This window comes from Castanea sativa, chromosome 1 (assembly GCF_040712315.1).
Source record: "Castanea sativa cultivar Marrone di Chiusa Pesio chromosome 1, ASM4071231v1".
Lineage (NCBI taxonomy): Eukaryota > Viridiplantae > Streptophyta > Magnoliopsida > Fagales > Fagaceae > Castanea > Castanea sativa.
The window spans coordinates 14,056,720-14,079,024 of record NC_134013.1 but is presented as its reverse complement, the minus strand read 5'-3'; the positions used below and the strand labels follow the sequence as shown (position 1 = coordinate 14,079,024).

The 22,305-nt window shown below is 36.9% G+C and overlaps 2 protein-coding genes across 2 annotated transcripts; both read right to left on the bottom strand.

Annotated features, from left to right (window-relative positions):
* Positions 1–2,595: 2,595 nt before the first annotated feature.
* On the bottom strand, positions 2,596–3,404 carry LOC142615476 (uncharacterized). The gene is made up of 3 exons (XM_075788242.1): positions 3,351–3,404; positions 3,088–3,252; positions 2,596–2,985 (listed from the first exon to the last, which is right to left on the bottom strand). Exons 1-3 carry the CDS (start codon positions 3,402–3,404, stop codon positions 2,596–2,598), a joined length of 609 nt encoding a protein of 202 aa, XP_075644357.1.
* Positions 3,405–8,990: 5,586 nt separating this feature from the next.
* LOC142622122 (WD repeat-containing protein DWA2) lies at positions 8,991–18,436 on the bottom strand. The gene is made up of 13 exons (XM_075795553.1): positions 18,140–18,436; positions 17,957–18,040; positions 17,724–17,856; positions 13,756–13,867; positions 13,332–13,431; positions 11,415–11,542; positions 11,188–11,257; positions 10,788–10,876; positions 10,527–10,572; positions 10,141–10,214; positions 9,985–10,058; positions 9,848–9,906; positions 8,991–9,463 (listed from the first exon to the last, which is right to left on the bottom strand). The coding sequence occupies exons 1-13, from the start codon at positions 18,182–18,184 to the stop codon at positions 9,422–9,424; spliced, it is 1,056 nt and encodes a 351-aa protein (XP_075651668.1). The 5' UTR covers positions 18,185–18,436; the 3' UTR covers positions 8,991–9,421.
* Between the last annotated feature and the right edge of the window lie 3,869 nt (positions 18,437–22,305).

Genomic DNA, 22,305 nt, shown 5'->3' with positions numbered 1-22,305 from the left:
CTTTAACAACCTTTCCTCCCATCTTCTGAACCATAGCAATCCCTTCTAGCAAAGCCTCATACTCAACTTCATTGTTTGTGGTCAAGAAACCTAATCTTAAAGATTTCTCAATGGTGATCATGTCCGGGGATTATAACTAGCCCCATCCCAGATCCCCTTTTATTTGTCGCACTGTCAAAATACAACTTCTAGGATAAGGGCCCCCGTAGAGAGATTACCTAAACTTGCTTTCCTTCTGGGCCATATTCTTCATCTACCCCATCTACTGGAGACTCAATAAATTCATCCATTAAATCTGCAAGAACTTGCACTTTAATAAAGGTTCGAGGCATGTACTTTATGTTAAATTCCCCCAAGATCGTCCCCACTTGGCAATTCTCCTTGCATAATCTGCCCTTCGGAGCAACGACTGTAGAAGGAGTTAAGTTAAAACCACAACTGTATGAGCCTGAAAGTAATGGGGGAGTTTTCATGTAGCGTGCACCACTACCAAAATGGCTTTTTCAAAGGGTAGATAACGAACCTCTGCTTTGTGCAATGACTTACTCCTATAATAGACTAATTTTTGTACTCCATTCTCTACCCTCACCAATACCAAACTAATTGCATGCAATGCCACAGCAATGTAGGCGAAAAGAACTTCTTCCTCTTCGGGTCTGGACATAATGGGTGGCCGAGAAAGGTAATCCTTCAATTGCTGAAAAGTTAGGGCACACTCCTCGTTCCACTCAAACCCCTTCCACTTGTGCAAGAGTTAAAAGAACAGCCTACATCTATCCGCAGACCGGGAGATACATCTGTTCAAGGCTACAGTCATTCCTATCAACTTTTGGACCTCCTTAGGATTCTAAGGAGGTTACAAGTCATTGATTGCTTTAATCTGATTAGGATTAACTTCAATCTCACGGTGGGTAACCATGTAACCCAAAAACTTGCCTGAACAGACACCAAAGGAACATTTCGAAGCATTAAGGCACAATTTATGCCTTTTTAACACCTCAAAAACACTTCTGAGGTCATTCACATGCTTGGCATTTGCTTTGCTTTTCACCACCATGTCATCAATATAGACTTCAATATTCTTGCCAAGTTGGGGTTCAAATATTCTAGTCATCATCCTCTGGTAAGTAGAGTCAGCGTTCTTCAATCCAAATGACATCACCTTGTAATGATAATTCTCAAAGGGCATTACAAAAGCAATCTTCTCTTGGTCAGCCAGAGCTAATTGGTATTTGATGGTACCCTTGAAAGGCATCCAAAAAGCTCATCCGAGGATGACCAACCATCGTGTCCACCAGCTGGTCTATCCGAGGTATTGGGAAGGGGTCCTTGGGGCAAGCTTTGTTTAGATCTGTGAAGTTCTCACACACTCGCCATTTTCCATTCTTCTTTTTTACTACCATCGTGTTAGCCAACTATTTGGGGTAAAAAATCTCTTTTATTGCCCCTGTGCACATAAGCTCACCACCTCTTCTCTAACAGTATTGGAATGCTCTTTGGAAGAGCACCAAGGTGATTGTTTCTTGGGGGTAACAGATGGATTAACATTCAGATTGTGACAAATGAAACTTGGATCCACCCTATGAGCTTCATAAGTACTTCAAGCAAACACATCAACATTCTTTCTAAGGAAAGCAACCAACACCTCATTCTCTCGATGAGGCAGCTGAACTCCCACTTGAAAATACTTGTCGTCATCATTATCAATAGTGATCTTTTCTAACTCTTCGCACCTCTCCCCCTCAACTACAACGTCCAAGGACATTTCCGTCTCCTTTGGTTGCTATAAAGCCTTTTCTGTGGTGGCCGAGGATTCACCCTCAAACTAATGTCTAATTGCCGCAACCAGGTATTGCCTGGCCAAATCCTGACTTTCAATCAGCTCCTTGACATGGTCCCCTAAGGGATACTTCACCTTCAAGCGCAAAGTTGAAGAAATAGCCCCCATGGCATAAAGCCAAGGCCTTGCCATGATAGCAGTATAGGGGAAATATGCATCCACCACAATAAAATCTACCTCAACTATTTCTGATCTTGTTTGAACAAGTAGTTTGATCTAGCCGCTTAGGAGAATCGTCTTCCCATCAAACCCTACCAAAGGGGAATCATAACTAACTAATGCTATGTTTGGACGTTGGGGGAAGGAGGGGGAGTAGAGTAAAGGGAGGGAGAGTAATTTAATTACCTTGTTTGGATATTTTTTAAGGAAGGAAGAGGAGGGATTTGGAAGGGTTTGAACTACTTCTAACCCCCCATTTTTAATTCCCCAAAATTAGAGTAATTGGAGGGAGAGTGGAGCATAAAAATACTTGACCAAATGAATTATCAAATTTACCCTTACCATATTAACAAAATTACAAATGAAAGGACTAATTATTCCCCACCTCCTTACTTAATTTTAAAAACATACAAATAAGGTAGAGGATAACCATTCCCCTCTACTCTCCTCTTCACTACTCTCCTTCCCTCTACTCTCTTCTCTCTCAAAACTTCCAAACATAGCATAAATCCTTGGGTTTCAACTTAAGCCCCTTACACAAGTCAGGGTACATGATCTCGGCCCTGCTGCCTTAGTCCACCAAGACCCTCTTCATATCATATCTCCCATATCTGAAGGGTAACTACCAAGGCATCATCATGAGGTTGAAAAGTTCCAACTTTATCCTCATTGGAGAAGTTTAGAGTTGGTCGGACTTCCATTCTTCCACGCTTAGAATCAAGGACCAAATCCTCAGCATATGGCCTTGCTATGGACATAACCCTTGATGGATACGAACCAGTCCGACCCGGGGCAGCAAAAATAACATTGATTATTCCCAGGGGTGGTCTTGAGGAAGCATCCCTTTGGTGTGCTGATCCAACCTGACTCCCCTGTCCAGTGGATTGATACAGGAATTGCTTCAACTTCCTAACCTTGACTAGCTGCTTAAGGTAGTCACATAGAGTCCTACAATCCTTTGTAGTGTGTCCTCGATCCTGATGGTACTGGCAATGAAGATTTTGATTTCACTTCATGGAGTCTCCTCCCATCTTATATGGCCACTTGAAATATGGCTTATTCTTTATCTTCTCCAGGATTTGGTGTACAAGCCCCCTGAACACTGTGTTAACCACCTGAGCAGTAATAGGCCCAGCATGTCCAACAAAATCTCTTATAGGCCGATTGCTGTTATACCTTTCTGATCTAAAATCTCTTCGGTCCTGGGGAATTACCTTCGCTTTTCCCTTTCCTTGTTGCTGATCCTCCTCCACCTTTTATACTCATCAATCTGGCCCATTAATTGACGCATACTTCAGGCAAGCTTCTTAGTCAAGGACTTCCTCAAATCATGCTTGGTGGGCAGTCTAACCTTGAACATCCTTATTGCCACATCCTTGAAATCTCCATCTATCTCGTTAAACATATCCTAGTACCCATCCGAGTAAGTCCTTAGAGTCTCACCTTCCCGCATACTCATAGATAGCAAAGAGTCCAAAGGACTAGGAACCCTACTACAAGTGACAAATCAGGCTTCAAATGCCCTGGTAAGCTCTTGAAAGGAGTTAATTGATCCTTCCCCCAACCATCAAACCACCTCATCGCAACTGGCCCCAAGCTAGATGGGAACACCTTGCACATCAAGGCCTTGTTCCTTTAGTGAACAGCCATTCTTTGGTTAAAATGACTGACATGCTTTACTAGGTTCGTTCTACCATTATACATGGTAAACGTGGGCTACGTGAACCACCGAGGAAGGTTTGCCCTGTCAATCCTCCAAGTAAACGGGGATTTCAAGATTTGATGCAAAACCCTACCCATAGTATCATTTCCTAAGCCTTTATTAGTCAGGCTTTTATCCCTTTGCTTATGATGACATTCTTCATCATAGGAGAAAGACTCACTAGAAGAAGTCCTTGATCGGGGTCTATAACTGTCATTATCATCAGATATAGATTTTGTGCTTGATGATGTCCCTCTCCTCTACTTCCAACATAACTTCCTACGTAAATGATCTATCTCCAATTGCATGTTTTAGTATCCTCCCTATGAGACACATGGCTCCGACTTCTAGAATGACTCCTACTAGTATGAGTTGTGTGCACACTAACCTCACAATCTCTCCCTCGCTCAAGATTCATAAAATGATCTTGACGTTGTGATCCCACTGACTCCTCTAAACCCACCATGGTTGAACTAACTCAGGTGTGTTCAATATCCCCACAGACGGTGCCAATTGTAAGAGCCCAACTTGATCCACGGCCCGAAAATGACTCGGACAGTGGCCCAATAAGCCCGCCACAATAGATTTGTTAAAGAATGGGTTGGATATTGATCACTCCATTAGTTAAAGTTAAACACAATGAGATAAGAAGCAAATTAAATGACTAAGGAAACAAATTATGAAGAATAGAGGCTCCTCGGTCAGGCTCAAGGAATGTCTATTTTATATATGTGTGTTTCTTTCTCACCAGTACAAATATTTGTATCCTTGGGTCCCAAGTCCTTTTTTTCTTCTTTTTCTCTCTCCCCTTCATATGGATCTTAATTTTTCTTTTATACTTAAATACAAATCATCTTAAGCCTACACTTGGAGAGCTGAGATTGCATTTCTAGGAATTCTGCCTCATCCGGAACATACTAGTAAGCTTTTACCCTGCAACCTTAGCTGTGCCACCATTGTTCATGGTCATTTTCTCATTAATGCAGCCAAGGGAGTGGTTGTCTTGTATTTAATGTGGATGGGATGCCTTTTACACCCTCTTTTTTCATCATTCTCGTATTTTGTGTCGAGTCTGCTTTCTTCCCTTTGTGATGTTTTAAGTTCATGCGCCTCACATAGCTAATGCTCATCCCCGAGGTTGGAGGTGTATCCTCGGAAATAATCTTGGCTACCCATTTGAATTGGATTAAGGATCCTTGTCCTCACAATTATGAATTATGAAAGTGTCACTGCTTGTAAGAGCCCATGCTTGAGACATAAAGGTTTTTCATTTTTTTTATAAAATAATTTATTAAGATGATAATTGTAATTGGTATTGTAGGGATAAAGGGCCCAAATATGGGTATTAGGCCATGGGCTGTGTCCGAGGACATCAAGTAGTCCGAGGACAGGTAATAGTGACGAAAACCTACAGGATAGTGGTCCGTGGAAGGAGTTTAGTCATGAGAGACTGAAAATGTTGTCCGAGGAGAAGTACCTCCTCAGCTAAACATAGTAGAGGTCATAAGTCCAACATTTTGTCAAGAATAAGGCACCAGACGATCATACTAGCAAGGATAAACATCAAGTAGGGATAAGACAAAAAGAGAGCTGAGAAATATCTGAGAAGAAAGCTGCTACCACCGCATTGAATGCTTTGCAGCTAACTCCTTGGCTGCATTAATGTGGAGGTGATACTTGAACAGTAACATTCAGCCTTACAGCTACCCACAAAGATTTCAAGAAGGTGCTGATAGGACAAGTATTAAAACCAGCAATCTGATCTACACGTGGATGGCTAAAATGGAGTGAAGAAGAGGAATATAAAGAAGTAAAATCCCATTACAAGGGGGGATCAAATAATCTGTAGACAAATCACTGTACACTCAAGAACTGTAACTATGGTTAAGTTTAAGAGAAATATATAAGAACAACCTTCTTCAGACTTTGTCGAGAAAGATTTTCCTTGCCCAAACTATTTGTTTATACTTTATACTAACGATTAGCCTACTATGATTATTGCCAATCTAACTCATTGAAAGTTCAGTTTCAAGCTCACTATCTACAAATTCATTGATTTGGGCTCTTTTAGCCGCATTAATGTGGGGTGATACTTGAACAGTAACATTCAGCCTTACAGCTACCCACAAAGATTTCAAGAAAGTGCCGATGGAACAAGTATTAAAACCAGCAATCTGATCTACAAATGGAGGGCTGAGATGGAGTGAAGAAGGGGAATATAAAGAAGTAAAATCCCATTATAAGGGGGGATCAAATAATCTGTAGAAAAATTACTATACACTCAAGAACTGTAACTGTGGTTAAGTTTGAGAGAAATATATAAGAATAACCTCTCTTGGACTTTGCCAAGAAGGATTTTCCTTGCACAAACTGTTTGTTTATGCTTTATACTAATGATTAGCCTACTATGATTGTTGCCAATCTAACTCATTAAAAGTTCAGTTTCAAACTCACTCTCTACAAATTCATTGATTTGGGCTCTTTGGGCCATTGACCTTTCTTTTGGGCTTTGGGAGCAAAACGTGCCCTTACAGGTATAATATCATTTATATGGATTAAAATTTAACATTATTTTTATTGTTTACTTATCAACAATTATAAATTATAAAATTTCTATACGAAAGAACTTATTATTGGTGCTACTTGCTAGTAGTAAGGAGTAGTCGGTAGTCCACTTTCTTTGTCCATGTGCTCATTTGTATATGAGGAAGGGCAGATGGGGAAGCATCTACCTTACATTGTCACATTGATGTTGGATTTGTAGTTGTATTGTTGTAGATGAGTTGGGCTAGTTCCTTTATCCTCTTTTATTTAATAAATTAATACTGTTTATTTGACCCCAAAAAAAAGTTCTATGAATCATCAACTCCAACTGTATTCTTTTAATTAAAAAGAAAACTAATAATAATAATAATAATCAATCTTGATAGTAAAATGCCATCTCTTATTTTATTTCTTAAGATATAGATCAAAAGCGCAAGAAGGTAATTATTAGATTTTTAAAAAAAAAATTTAAGCCGATAACTAATTAAAAAACAAAGCACTGATGATTTATTGGCGAGGATATCCTAGCCCATAGGGTGCATAAAAACCAATGGGCTGTTTAATAATGTTGTTTTATTAACGTTGTTTGTATTTTTTGAAAATATATGTGGATAAAAAAGTATGTGAAAATATATATAATGTTATTTAAAAACTGAAAAATATTACTTAAATTACCATACCAAACGGCCCCCAAAGCTTACTGATGCCCACAAAATATTGATTTTTGTTTTTTCCTAAACGTTTCTTGATTGCATTTTTCTTCTTCTTTGGATAAATTATAATTTTTGTGATAGAATTTGGTTGTTTTTTAAGTGTTTGCCACTTGTAACAACCCTCATTGTTTTATCTGGAATAGGAAGGAGAAGAAAAGGACATATGGGCTTTTGTAGCTTGTGGTTGTGGGTAAGGTTGTAACGTATTTATCAAACAAATCTTAGAAATTAAAATTTTAGAATCATCCTTTTCCTCCTTCAAGACTTGTTATTTTTTTAATGCAATCTTGGTTGGTGATTACGTCGCTGTAGGTAAAAGTACCCCCAAAGAGACATGATTCTGAAAGTGGACCCTTTTTTTCTTTTTTTTTCTTTTTCTTTTTCTTTTTCTTTTGGATGATTAACTGAGAAACGAAGGTTATCCATGTGGAAAAAATTATTAGCTCCAAAGTCCTAATCCAAGTTGTACAACTCCGACTCTTTGCCGACCAGAGCCACCATTTTCTTCATGTTCCACCTCGTTTCACCACGTGTCAGCAACTTGCTCTATGATGACATGGCAAGACACTTGTTGACCGTGAGCTTGTGGATAAAGCTGAATTGAATTACGTGGTGGGCTTACGTGTTAAAATGTTACGTGGTGAAAAGAGTGCCACGAGTCAAAACGGCAGAACAACTACAAGTGTAAAAAAAACACTTGGATCTCTGCCGTTGGACGAGGAAACAAGAAATTTACTTGTGACTATGCGTTTGGATAAGCTTAATGTCACTTCAAGAAACACGTACTCTACGTAAAAACAAATTTTAGATTGTGATGGCTGCACTTTCTTTCAATTTTAGAGCATTATAAACGCATTCCTTTTCAAGAGGTAATTTGTTTTCATTTGCAGTTGCTTTGCAGAGAGGCTTTTCTTATGAGGAAAAGTAAAGGGGGACATCTGAACCTTACATTTGGTTTGGTTCTGAATGGAAGTTTTCAGAGACTTTCATATAGGCCCTTATCACTACAATAAGAGACTTCCAAATAGACCAGTTATGCATTTTTCCCCACATTTTACGGTTAGGCAATAATCCCCATCATTGAGAGGACAGAGCTTCAATGAATGCTTCGACTTTATCTTTGAGCAGTGTAACAAGAAACCAAAAACAAACAAAGGACGAGTGGCTAATTTTTGTAAACAAACATCAAACCACCGCCTCTATGAATGTCTAGCTCCATTCACGGGTGGTTGCTACTGTGAAAACAAACAATTATGAATTTTTTGGCGAGATGCAGGACACTTCGATTCTAATAAGACGTGGTCTGTGGATCTTCAAAAACCAACTAGTAATACTACTTTCATTCTGTGTATTTGAAGGACAAAAGTCCTCCTAATGAATGGAGACTATGGAGGATATATGTCAATACTCGGTACAGATTTGGTCAATTAGATATAGATCACCCTGGTAACAAGGGCCATTATTTTTAAAGAAATTTCATTGAGCGCTTCAGCCTTTTCATCTTCAACATGTACTCACTTCTCAGCTCAGAATTGGTCGATAGGATGGATATTGTCTGCAACAGCCAACAATGGTCAACAACGAATTCACCGAATAAATTAAGAAAAATTCTGGGACTCCTGAAGACTTTCTATTCAAATGTTCCTTATTTTTGGGCAAAGCAATGCCTTGAACTTATCACAAACAGTATAGTTCTGATTCCCATCCAGTTTCACCAAATCCAATGAGGCATGCATCCCATTTTACTCTTAGGCAACAACTTTGCCATGGAGACAATTTTTTCTACTTGTTGAGATGATAAATTGTGAATAAGAAACCATTACTTAGACATGAATCCACCATTGACATCACATTTATTTTTCATCAAGGGCAATATGCAAGCTCCAAGTACGATTTTTCTTTGTGGGTGGTGTGCCGAAAAGGACGGTCCCAAACAAACCAGCCCCATTATGACTGCTATTGACCAATCAATAGCCTAGTCTCTACAAATTTTAAAAAAAATACAAATTTAAGGGCTAGGGGAAGCCAGGCATTTCAATGTATTACAGCCACTTTTATCCGTATGCTTTTGATAAGGTGAAGATGTCAAATAGAAGAGTTCATCTCAAACATACATGTAAAATGATTACCAAACAATGGTTGAGCTTAATGAACGAAAGAAAATTACAAAAATGGAATATAAAATTAACCTTGGAATTCCGTGAACGGATATCGTGATAATAAATCTACCTCGAGATTCATATGAAAAGAATGTATGTAATGGAGTTGTCTTCACAATGTGTTGCTTACTGGACAAAGCTATTTACGCCATCACCTGTTACTCGCGCTAACACACCCAAGTTCAATTTTAGCTTCTGGTCCCCTCTGGTGTGTGTCTGAACCCAACCAATGAATGCACAATGATATCAGCAAGAACCATCAACAAGTAGACCAGTTGTAGCAATGTGCAATTCGTTTCGAGCTTTATTTTCTTGAGAGAAAAGGCTTGACTGTTTCTACAACTACCTGTTTTGCATGAAAAGAAAGAAACAAACTATTGAGATCTGGAGAAATATCAAATGGGTTTCTACATATGTTATGTGGAGAAATCACTGTCTGTTCACACCCTTGCTAAAGGAAATTCCAATTGAAGCACAATACTGGATTGTATAGGTAGCCCTGTATGAAAATATCATACAGGCTCTAAACTTCATGCTCACATTGTGACATTGTGAGATAGAAGGGCAAAGCCATTTGGTTTATGGTTCTGGCTATGGAGGTCTTAAAATCTTTCCCAAAAAACAATATCAGTTGTCTCAGGCTATTTCACTTCTTTTTTTCTTTCTCTTTCCCAAGAATACTAATCAGCACTTCCTACTGCTTTATATAGCAGATTACTTGTGTTCTTACCCTCCCATCATAGGATAATGACGCAAAGATCCAAGGTTCACGAACGCTCCAAGCAAGGCCTTTAAATCAAGTGGAAACTGGTCAGCTTTAGTTATTAGATAAAAAGCATAGAAAAACCAAGAGGATGCAGTGGTTACCATAAACACTGTCTTCGTAGTCACTATATGAATTAAGTAATGGATTCAACCGTTGAGTAGGTGAATCAACCAGGCTGCCAAAAACACAAACATTGATGATATCAGCAGACTCCAAAGAATGAAATAACACGTCAAAGAACAACAGAAGAAAAAAACCTTTCAGATGTAATATCATCACTGCTAGATGATGAAGCCAACCACAAGTTGACGTTTGAGTCTGTACCAGCACTCTGCAATAGGATATATTTTATCAAAAAACATCCATAACTAAAGTACCTGAAAAACACAATGACTGGTTTCATACTTTCAGTGATTCAGTCAGTCAGTCACCAGATATTTAGTGAAATGGTGGTCTTACAATATTGGAATATACAGCACAGATGAGGCAACAGTTGCACAACTTAGACCTAAAACCTTTATAAGCCAAAACAAGACCTTACAAAGGCTTGAACATATAATGCATGCTATTGTATCTGTTCAGGATTTAAAGGCTTGAATACATATGTATACATGTGTGCATATGAGAGAGAGAGAGAGGGTACCAAGATCAGCCGATCATATTCAGGGTTACACTTGACAGCCCATGTCCTGGTGATATTTTTACACAGGTCAAAATTAGGCAGCTAAAAGTATGTGAAAATATATAAATTCTGCTTTAACAAAGGATATGGCCAGTTAAAAACACCTTAAAGTGCACAAATATAGTAACACAAAACACTTTAAATGCATGTATACAGAATGGTTCATCAAGCAGAAACATGGTTGACAAAGATCAGAACTGCAACAGTGCTCAATATATATACCAGTGTGTATGTCCAGGAAGTTCTTGGATGGGAACCTTTGGTTTTCTAAGATCCCATATGTTTATCCCAGATTCATCTTCTGCAGTGACCTGCAATAATTGTAAACTATTTATTATGTTGCAGTAAAGATATTTCTTATTTTTATGCTACCTGTAAAGAAATTTTTTTTTTTTTAAATAAAAAAAAGGATATTTCTTATGCTATGCAAAACAATGTGAACATTCTATCTACCACACACATTGTAACATACAATAGAGACATATATCTTTGCAAGGACAGACACCCACTAGGCTCTAGCTGCCAAAGAAACTAGATATATGAAAAAATCGTACAAGTTTATCTTTTAAAAAAGAATTATATCACACAGAAGAGCACGCTTAATGCAAAGTTACATTCTTACAAGTATATGCTTTTTCTTGGGGTTGTAATCAATATTGCGGACATGGCCACGCTCAATTGAATTTGTCTTCCTGCAATTAACAATGCCATCAAGCAACAGCACGATTTAGTGTGAGTTGTCATATGAAATTAGCAGTTCTACAAAACACCTTTCCTCCCTTTTGTAAATCAATAAGTCATTCACAATTTAAAGCAATGCATTAATGATGTGTGAGAAGTATAACATACTTCATTGTCCGTAGATCCCAAACTTGGATGGCTGATTCATAAGTTGCAGCAACAGCATTCACATCATGTGGATCCCATGCTCCTCCAGATAAGTTGTGCAACATGCCAACCGACTCTTTTGATTGTACCTAAATTTTGCAAGAAGGCCTAAATGAGAATCAGCATGAGAATTAAAGAGTAAAATAGTTACACTCTGCAGTTACTCCGCAACTACAATGATTAATTGCACAGTATGAAAAACATTTATGATCATTTTAAAGAAGAAAATAAAACTCCCCTTTTAGCCTTCTCAAAAAAAAAAAAAAACTCCCCTTTTAGATAGTTCAATAGTTACAACAATGGGGAAGGGGAGATTTAAACTCTGGATGTCTCTGTTGAAAACTCTAGGAGGTGTCAGTTGAGTTGCATGGCTATCTTGCCAACTAAGAGTTTAAGAGGTTATATTTGTACGCAGCAATAAATTATATCAGACAATCAGTATAAATTGAAGAAATTTGACATACATCAAGAAAGTAGAAAGTGAGCGATATCTTCCAAGCCATTTGACCAACAAGTGGCCCAATCAAAAGCATAATCACTACGAAGTACAAACATACTTGGCCCAATTTTAATACCTTACATGCTGTGTTTTCTTAATTTTGGAAAATTCTTGATTGGGCATAGAATTTGAGTTCTAATCTTATTACCTTACATTTCGTTGATTAGTATGAGATTTGGTAGGTAATCTTTAAGTTGTTAAGGTCTTAAATAGGTCTAGTCAACTAAAGATTATGGGGGAAAAATAAGATTGCAAATTCACATATTCATAACTAAAACGAAAATGAAATTATTTTGTTCTTTTTTTTGTGTGGGTAAATTACACATGCGGGTTGGGACTTAAACAAATGAAACACATGACCTGACCCTCCACCCCATTATTAAGGAAGAAGGAGGTGCCATTTGGGCCTAAAGCTTGGAATGTGTTGTTGTTGTTGTTATTGTTGTTGTTGTCCATGCATTAGGTCATCATACTTGGGAATGGGAGAGTCCTAATAACTCTACAGATCTATAGCAACCAGACAATGAAGAAAGAGATGGTCAACCGATTCACCATTACACTTGCACATGTAACACCAATTCAATATCCAAACCTTCATTTTTCATAAATTGTCAATCATTAAGCATTTCCCTAAAGCAGCAGCCCAAACAAAGAAAGCTACTCAAGAAAGAATCTTCTGTTTTCAAATACTTCTCCAAGGAAAATGGTAGTCATTAGAGCCCACTAAAATACTATAATAATCCTTAACCATGAACCCCTTATCTCTATCAAGTTTCCAACACATCTTATTCTCACCAAGCCCCCTTACTGAAGAACCAAATATGGTATCCATGAAACTTGACATAGCCTCTGATTCCTGAGCATGAACGCCCCTAAAGAAACTTACATCCCAAAAGAGGACTCCATTAGCGGACTTCATAAGCTCAGCCACACTAGCCTCCTTATATATATGGGGCTTCTAGCTTGTTGGCAAGGCAGGTTTGGTCGTCATCAAAATGGGTATATATGGTTGATTGTTCCCCATTGCTTACTATGGTGTCTTTGGAGGGAGAGAACTAATAGGTGTTTTGAAGATAATGAGAGTTTCATACCAAACCTCAAGTTATTTTTCTTTAGAACTTTATTGGCTTGGTTGGCTACTATGCGATTTCCTAGATTCTTGTAATTTTTGTACTTGAATTGTTTGACCCCTTGTACACTCCCAGTGTACTAGGGTGTTCTATTTTTTATATCAATTAAACTTATTACTTATCAAAAAAGAATCCTAATAACTCTAATGCTTTCAAAAGCGAGAGAGGAAACTTAGCCATTTACTACATTTGCCACAATCACAATTGGAGGACATATGCTCACTGTAAAAATTTCATTATGAGCTATACCTGAGCTGTTTTTTTGGAACAATCTAAGCTCCACAAGAAAAGGGTTTCCTCATCAATGCTGATCAGCTTATCATGCCTTCTAGAGGGCCACCAAAGAATGCTGTTCATGGTGTACAAAATATAGGGTAAGTGAGCTGATGAATCACACGTATTGATCAAAGAACTTAAAAGCCTAAAAACTAAAAAATAGATAGACTGTTCTTAAGTAGAAAAATATTGCAATGTAGCACCACACAGTCACCACTAGAGTGATCCAGATAGAGCTGAAAAGCTACATGATCTAAAAAGAAATAGATGGAGAAATTATACATTCCTGATAAGTACCTAATATGCCACATGACATGATACAAGGATGGGGAAAAAAATAAAACTTGTTCTTGATTCCTAGAGTAAAGAAATGAAAGATTACGATAAACAAACTTACCATTTAATCTTTCCAACATGAGCATCAAGTGAGGTAATTCGTTCCAACTGAGGGGAATTCAACTCGCCATATAACTCAGGGATCTGCCATATTGCTGCTCCATATGATTCACCTTCAAGAACATTGAACAAAACAAAACAAAAAAATCAATAGCTTTGACTTTGAGCCAGTAGACTTGCTTGCAAACAGAAACAGGTGTAAATAATAAAATGCTCAATCAAGAATATTCTGCGGTATGGGCTTTCCCCAAGGTGTCAAAAGTATTATCTAGATCTAAGATCTCGATCCACGACTTAGTAATCCGCAGACGCTTCATACAAGCCCCAGATCCGCTGGATCAGGAGAATCCACTTTTCTAGGCAGGTGAGGAAAGACTAGCAAACAAGAAAACAAACAAGAGCTCCTACTCAGCTTCCTGCTTCAACTCCTATACAAGAAGCTACATATGCTCTGACAAGATGCTTTCTATTCTCTGCTGCTTTCCTTATATTATTCCTACTGCTACTCTTAGTCCTCCCATTAACCATTTTGGAAGAATTATTGGCGAAAAATTGGATTTAAAACTAAATAATAGTAATAATAATAACTAAAAAACCTAATTTAAGGTGATAATGCTTTCTGAGGAGAGAGACTAATCAGACCTAGTAAAAATAAGACTCAATAGTCATCACTCCCAATCACAACTCATGTTAGGGGGAGTGGCTTATTAAGGGTGACCAAATTCAAAGTCCATAGTGGGAAGAGTGATTGCATGAAGAATAGGAATGCCTAGTAAAGAAAGTCAACCTTGATGACAGTACATGATTGATAGTAGTCTCACTTTTGGTTCAACCAAACAGTGAGGGGGGAAAAATCATTACCTAACTCTTTGGACTTTGATGACAGATGCACGGCATGTTTTTATTATAGGAATACAAATTTTTGATTCAATGCTTATTTATAGTAGCCTCACTTTTGGTTCAAACAGTAGGGCCAGGTGGAATCATTACCAAATTCTTGGGACTTTGATGACAGATACACAGAATGATTTTGTTGCAGAAAAATAACTCTTTACTCAATGCTTATTGATAATGAGTGCTTGGATAGTAAAATGTGCCTAGGGTAATATGTAAGCTATATATTGAAACCGCACACGATCACGTTAATTGGGATTTTGTGCTAGTCTTGTTCAAAAGTTTTGGATTTGGTGAAAAGTGGAAAACATGGATCCAATATTGCATGTCAACTGTTCAGGCTCTCAATTATGGTCAATGGCACTCAACTGGCTTCTTCGGTAGCCAGGGGCTAAGGCAAGGAAATCCTCTATCTTCACTTCTATCATCCTAGTGATGGAAACTTTTAGTAGCATGCACCTATCCAACAGAGAAAAATAAAATAAAAAGTAGTATGCTACAAAAGACTAGTGGTTTCATGTTAGATTCAAGGCTGAAGGAGGGAATAGAAGCGTAATGGAGATCTCACATTTGCTACTCCTTGATGACATCATAATTATTTCTGATTCTAACCTAGAGTAGTTAGGATACCTTCAATGTGTCCTTTGCTATAAAGTGGTATCAAGTTTAAAAGTTAACTTGGAGAAAAGTGATTTAGGGCCTGCTTGGTAACATTGTTTGAACAACAGTTTTTGTTGCTTAAACAACACAACACGTATTTCCACAACACCTTATATGATACCAATTCACATTTGAAATAGACTAGAGTGTTCCAAAGAGATAGCTTGGAGGGGAATGGGAGGTTCCTTTAAATTCCATCTAGTTAGTTATGGCGTGGGCGTTGAGTGTTCTCTGTTGAAAAAGGGAGGATTAGGAATCTGTTGTAAGAATGCATAAGAAAAACATGTTTCATTTCTCCTCTTGTTGTTATTGTTGCCATCTGTGAGGGAAAATTTATAAACTGGAGATCAATTACTGATAATAAAACTAATGTTGGGGTTAATCACCTAACACATGTTTTCCCAAAAATTCAACATGATATCAAAGCATTGAACTCTGAACCTTCACAGCTGGTACCACTTGACTTCCGCCATTGTTGGCAATTGGTCTTTGGTTCATTTCAACACCGACAACCACTTTCATAGCCAAGGATATTGTCTGCAACTTCTCTCAGTGCTGAAAATATTAATAAAGTGGTCACCCAACACCTGCAATCACATTCCCTACCCTTTTTTTAGTTATCAGCAATCACGAAATATTGTTGCACAACTTCAATGCTCCCTACCTCCCCAATCTATGCAGCTTTTGGTAAACCCCAGACAACACTGACATTGTGTGACACCGACAACTTCCTAAGCCTCTAGATTTTGCCGCTTTCACCAATCCCAGACCAAGCTGGTCTTGTGAAAACCAAATACCACACTCCTGGACTTGGTTCCACATTACCGTTGCTACCACCCTCCCCTTACCAAATAGAATGTATTGGGTCTAGAAGTTCACAGCAATTTAAGAACTGATCATCTCTCGGTATTGCTTAGTTCTTGACTATATGAGGTTCAATTCGTAACAAAAACTGCTTCTTTGTGTCTCTACCAGAGTGTGTTTTTTTGCTTTATTTAATTATTATTTTTTGTGCTCTATGAAAGAGTATTAAATGAGGGTGGAATTTTTTCTCTAAATATTGTAAGTTCGTTATAGGGGATGGCTCTCATTTTCACTTTTGGTGTGATCCTTGCCGTATGGATTGTTCTCTAAAAGACCTCTTTCCTTTCTTACTTAGATTGACAACGGAATAGGGTGCTTCAATAACCATGTATCTTGCTAGGTATATGGGAATGGAACTCTCAATTGACTAAATCTTTTCAAGATTGGGAATTAGAGTTTGTGGAGATTTTTTTTTTTTTTGTCTTTTTGTTTTGTTTTTTGCCGTGCTCTGATATTCCATCTAGTGAAGGAAAGGATCAATTATCCTGGACTTTGACTAAGAAGGGAAAGTTTGAAGTCTGTTCATACTATGACATTCTAAGAAAGTCCACAGGAGTTTACTTCCCATGGACATGCATCTGGAGGGCTAAGACACCTCCAAGGGCCACTTTCTTGACTTAGGAAGCATTGGTACTGTATGTGCGAGAGCGAGATAATGGGGAGTCAGGTGAGCATCTTGTTCTGCATTGTTCAACAGCTCGAGATATTTGGTCATTTGTGTATAATTGTATATATTATTCCGGCTAGTCTGGGATGCCAAAGACTCTGTAGCAAATGCTCAAGTATTGGCAAGTAAGATTTAAACAACACAAGCAGTCCAAGATACAGAAAGCAGTTTCACTAATGCGTCTTAGAAACAACTTAGCAAGAAAGGAAGAATAGAATACTTCCCATTCATGTCATTAATCAATCCCTAGTGTGATCCTTGTAAAATTTGAGACTACAATGGGTAGTAGCATCCAGTCATTTTATTTTCTTGATTTCTTAAATCCATTGAATCTCATATTACAATCTTTTAGGAGTGGTCCAATGCACGGACTGTGCATTCAAACTAACTCCTCTCTCAAATAAAATTATTTTTACAACAACAACACCTTAGACCCAAATTTTTGGGATTAGCTATAGATCCTCAACTGATTAGTTAGGGTCAGTTACATTTATTCTTTTCCTCCATGCTATTCTATCTAAATTCATATGCTCAGTTACTTCCTTAATTGACACGTCTTTTTTATATTACTTCTACTAACATGATTTTTACTTAAAAAATAATAATAATAATCTCCAGCACCTCTGAGCTATAGAATGATCGAAATCAAAACCACTAATGAATGTCTTAGTATAATACCTATCAGAAAGTAATCAAAAATCCCAATCATAACCCTATTTGCAATGTTTAAAGTCGAATACAATCCTTGCAAGCTCCTTAAAAAGTCGAACAAGTCATCCAAAGCTATGCATTGCATTGTTAAGTAAATATCACGGCAGCGTAATCAAGTTTTGAATTATATATAAATAAAAAAGATCAGGATCAGGATCAATGAAATCAAATACCGGAAGAGTAGACAGTGGAGAAGATCCGTTGATCGAAGGGACAGGAAGCGAGGTCCCAGATCTCGTTCGGGTGCGAGAACAAACCCTCGCATATGAGCTCGGTTCCACCTGATGAAACCCGAATCAAATGCACCTGAAACAAACAACCACAAAACTCCATTGATTTAAGAAACCAAAAAACACAAATTGAGATCATTTTTTTTTTTTTCAAAATTAGGGCAAAAAATATATACCTCGTTTTCTTCTTTGAGACTGAGAGTGCCGGTGATGAAGCTGGTGTGATCTGTGTCTGCTTTCACATCCGAAATGCATCTAGCCTGGATAAAGATTTTTAGGGTTTTACATTTTTCAAGATCTTGAGGCTCAGTAAAAGAAAAAAATTGAATTTAGGGTTTGGATAATTTTGAATAATTGACCTGGTATTTGAGGCCATATCCAATGCCTGATGATCCTCCTTGCATTGGTTCACCGATCTAGCTGGGGAACTATCTTAGCTTTACTTCTTTAACTGTTAACGGTAGCAAAAAACCCAAAGAAAGTTCTAAGAGTACGACTGGATATACTTAGAGCTAATACGGTGCGTTTTAGTAGTGTAACGGTCAAGGCCCTTTTCGTCTTCGTCGTCTCGTGCTCTCTCGTTGTTGGATTTGATCTCAGACTGGATCGAGACAGGCCCAGGATTGGACCGATCGAAACACGTTAACCCAGCCCATAGCTGTTCCAAATCAAAGCTTTTGCAATTGCTTTGCATGTTAAATAATTGTGGAAGAGAGATTCCAACCCTAAATATCTTTATTGAAATACACAAAGAATACTAGTTCAACTACAAAATTTTGCGCAGTTAACCTTATCTTTTACTACTTTTTTTTGGTGGAAAATTGGATAACATTAACAAACAAAACTAGCACCTATAAATTTTAAGACAATGTCTCACAATATCTTGCTCAATAATTGGACCATTTTTTGCTAATGCATCAGTGCACTTGTTCCTTTCACAAAAGCAGTGACTCATAATCATTGAGGAATCTTTTTCTACGTTTACTTTATATTTTGTCAAAGCTGTTCCAAATCAAAGTTTTTGCAATTGCTTTGCATGTTAAATAATTGTGGAAGAGAGATTCCAATCCTAAATATCTTTATTGAAATACACAGAGAATACTAGTTCAAATACTACTTTTTTTTGGTGGAAAATTGGATAACATTAACAAACAAAACTAGCACCTATAGAATTTAAGACATTGTCTCACAATATCTTACTCAATAATTGGACCATTTTTTGCTAATGCATAAGTGCACTTGTTCCTTTCACAAAAGCAGTGACTCATAATCATTGAGGAATCTTTTTCTACGTTTACTTCATATTTTGTCAAAGATTATATAATTTTCTTAAAGTTGAGAACATATGTACTTTCAAATTGAAGTTATAGCGTTGGTGTTTTTCCAAAAAAAAAAAATTTATTGGTTTTCCAATAACAAATGAGATGTAGTGATGTAACACTTTTAATAATTTAAATCTATCCAAATCAGTAAATTTGCAAATATATATATACACACACGCGCGCTTTGAGGTGGGTTTCATTTCTAATGGTCCTTCTCAATTCAGAAAGAAATAACTTCAACCAATATACGTCGGCTTTAGATCAATTGAGGCCACATTATGAATTGACTTTCAAAATGAAACCAATTCAACAATTAGGCTCTAATAGTCCGTTTGGTTGGAGATGTGAAAAAATGGGAAGATAGAAAATTAGGAGAAGATAGAAAAGTGAGAGGATAGAAAAGTTTTTTGTTTTCTTTCATGGTGTTTGGTTTGAAAATAGAAAAGTGAAAGAATAGAAAATATAGTTTGTATAAATTTACTTTCATGCCCCTAATAGATAAAAAATAACAAATAAGAAAAAAATACAGATGAACAAAAAAATAAAAGTACCAAAAGTGTAAGAACACAAATTGATCCACAACCCAAAATATTTGGATAATGGCCTAATAAGCCCCACAACAATAAATTTGTAAGAGAGTAGGTTTATCATTAAACGTTCAACGAGTCAAATATGAATCACAATAGGCTAGTTTAGTGTTGGAATGACTAAGATGAATAAGTTGAAAAGAAAAACACTCCTCGGTCAAGTTCGAGAATGATATGTTCTTATATTTATTCAAGTTCTTGATTACAAAGTGGTCTCTCTCTCTCATTTTTTCTCATGCCCCCTTCTGTAATGGAATCTTTTCCTTTTTATACTCTTTCTCCTCCTTTCATCTTAGCCTTCTACTTGTTGATCAAATAACTAATCTTTTTGATACTTGTCCCATCAAAACCTTCTTGAAGTCTTTGTGGACAGCTGTAAGGCTAGAAGTTACTGTTTAGGTATCACCTCCACATTAATGCGGCCAGTTGGTTAGGTGCAGAGTATTCAATGTGGTGGTAGCAACTTTCTTCCCAAATATTTCTCCATTCTATATTGACTCACTTATCTCAGAAGCCTATCCTCTCAAGCACAGTTGTCCACTGCTCAGTACTTGATGGGTGGTCGAACTTTAGGCTTTCACTCTGTTGGCCAAGGAAGGGTGGCTCCTTGGACAACATCACCTGCTTGTTGTGACTAGGCCTCTTCCTTGGCTCAATAATCTACTTACCTTTACTAATACTGGTTTATCCTCGGGCTCTTGGACGTCCTCGAGGTGGGCTACGGCCCAATATCCTTATTCGAGCCTTTCATCCCTACAAAAGTTAAAAAAAAAAAACAAAAACAAAAACAAAAACAAACAAACCTAAAGGAGATTAAGAAAAGAAGGACAAAAAAAAACTAAAGAAAGAAATTTGTAAAAAAAAAAAAGAAGAAACAACTCACTTGTATAAAAAAATAATTTAAAAAAAAAAGACAAAACGTGTAAAAAAACTATGACAAAACGGAGAAAAAAAAAAACTGTAGCAAAGGGGAGTTTTTTGTCCAAACATTTTCTCTCTTGTTTTCTCTTAATTTTGAAGAGAAAACTTTTTTGTGGATCTAGAGAGAAAACACTTAGATTCCACCATTTATTTTTCTTTCTCTTCACCCAACCAAACACGCTCTAAAAAAGTTTTCTTTCTTATTTTCTCTCTAAAATTTTTCATTCACCCTATTTCACCTCAAAAAAACACACCCTAAAAGATTGATGGAACAAGAATGACTCAGGCCTCGTATTGGTAAGTACTAAGTACCACAAAATTTTTAATAGAATAGTTCTTTTTTATTTAATAGATACGCTAGATTTATTTGTTCCAACAATGAAATTTTCTATAAAAAATAAGAGTCATTTAAAAAAAATTATAAAACTATCTCATTTTCTTATGTTTGACAGTAACTTAAAATGAATTGAAAATAATCTCCTAACTTTTCATTTTTAGCTTGCTATGAGATATAGTTATTTTCTAAATAAAAAAAAAAGTAAAAAACAAACTCTAAAAATAAATCATACTTTTTATGCTAATTAAATATAATTTTCCTTTAACTCATTTTTCTAATTATACCAAACAGTAGAAAATACGCAAAACTGTTTTTACACAAAGTTTTTCATCAAAATCAAACAGAGCATAAATTACGTGTCAAAAATTTCAATTGTAATACATAACTTCATTGTATTCTCTTCTCAAAAAAAAAAAAAAAAAACCTTTTATTGTATTTATAATTTTATATTTCCATTGCAATGGGTCAATAAGGATCAAGTAGGGATGGCAATAAAAGCCCGACCCGCGGGTACCCGGCCTGGCCTGGCCCGACCTTAATGGACCAAATTTTACCCAATCCAATAAATAATAGAGTCGAATATGGATTTTTTTTTTTTTAAACCCGAAATGGGTCTGGGTTTTATGCATACCCGGCTCGAACCCGACCTGTATACATATATAATATTTATAAAAAAAAAACCCTAGATATAAATACTCTCTTTCTCCTATTTCATTTTCCAAACCCTAATCCTCACCCTCACCTCTTAGCCGCCCATCTCTCTCTCTCTCTCTCTCTCTCTCTCTCTCTCTCTCTCTCTCTCTCTCTCTTAGAAGCTCTCATACACTGTCGCCGGCCACCTACTTTTGCTGATCTTCGAACAAACCACAAAACAAATCCAAATCTTTGTTGTCGTCGTCATCTTCAATTCATTACCGACGTTACTATTATCATCATGATCTTCATCACAAATCTGACCAGCAAGACTAAAACAGCGCCATCGTAGCATAAAGTCTCTCAACGATCCCATCTCTTCGTTGCTTCAACTCGCTACCACAATCCATAGATGCCACTGAAATTTCTGTCTCTATAAACGTCCACATATCCACACCTGAAGTCTTTAGAACCATTCTTGAAATCATCTATATCCATTGTTTTGTCCTCTCTTTCTTTTTCTTTCTTTTTTTAATTATAAATTGTATCTGAAACAAAACAATATCATATTGAAGATTGAAAATAGTTTTTGTTTGTGATTTGTATATTTTTTTTTTGATGGGTGTGATTTGTATTTTTGTTTATGTTTGTGATTGAAACAGTTTGTGGTTGTAATTTTTTTTTAAGATTGGATCAAATTGGGCCACGGATTAGGGCTTCTGAAT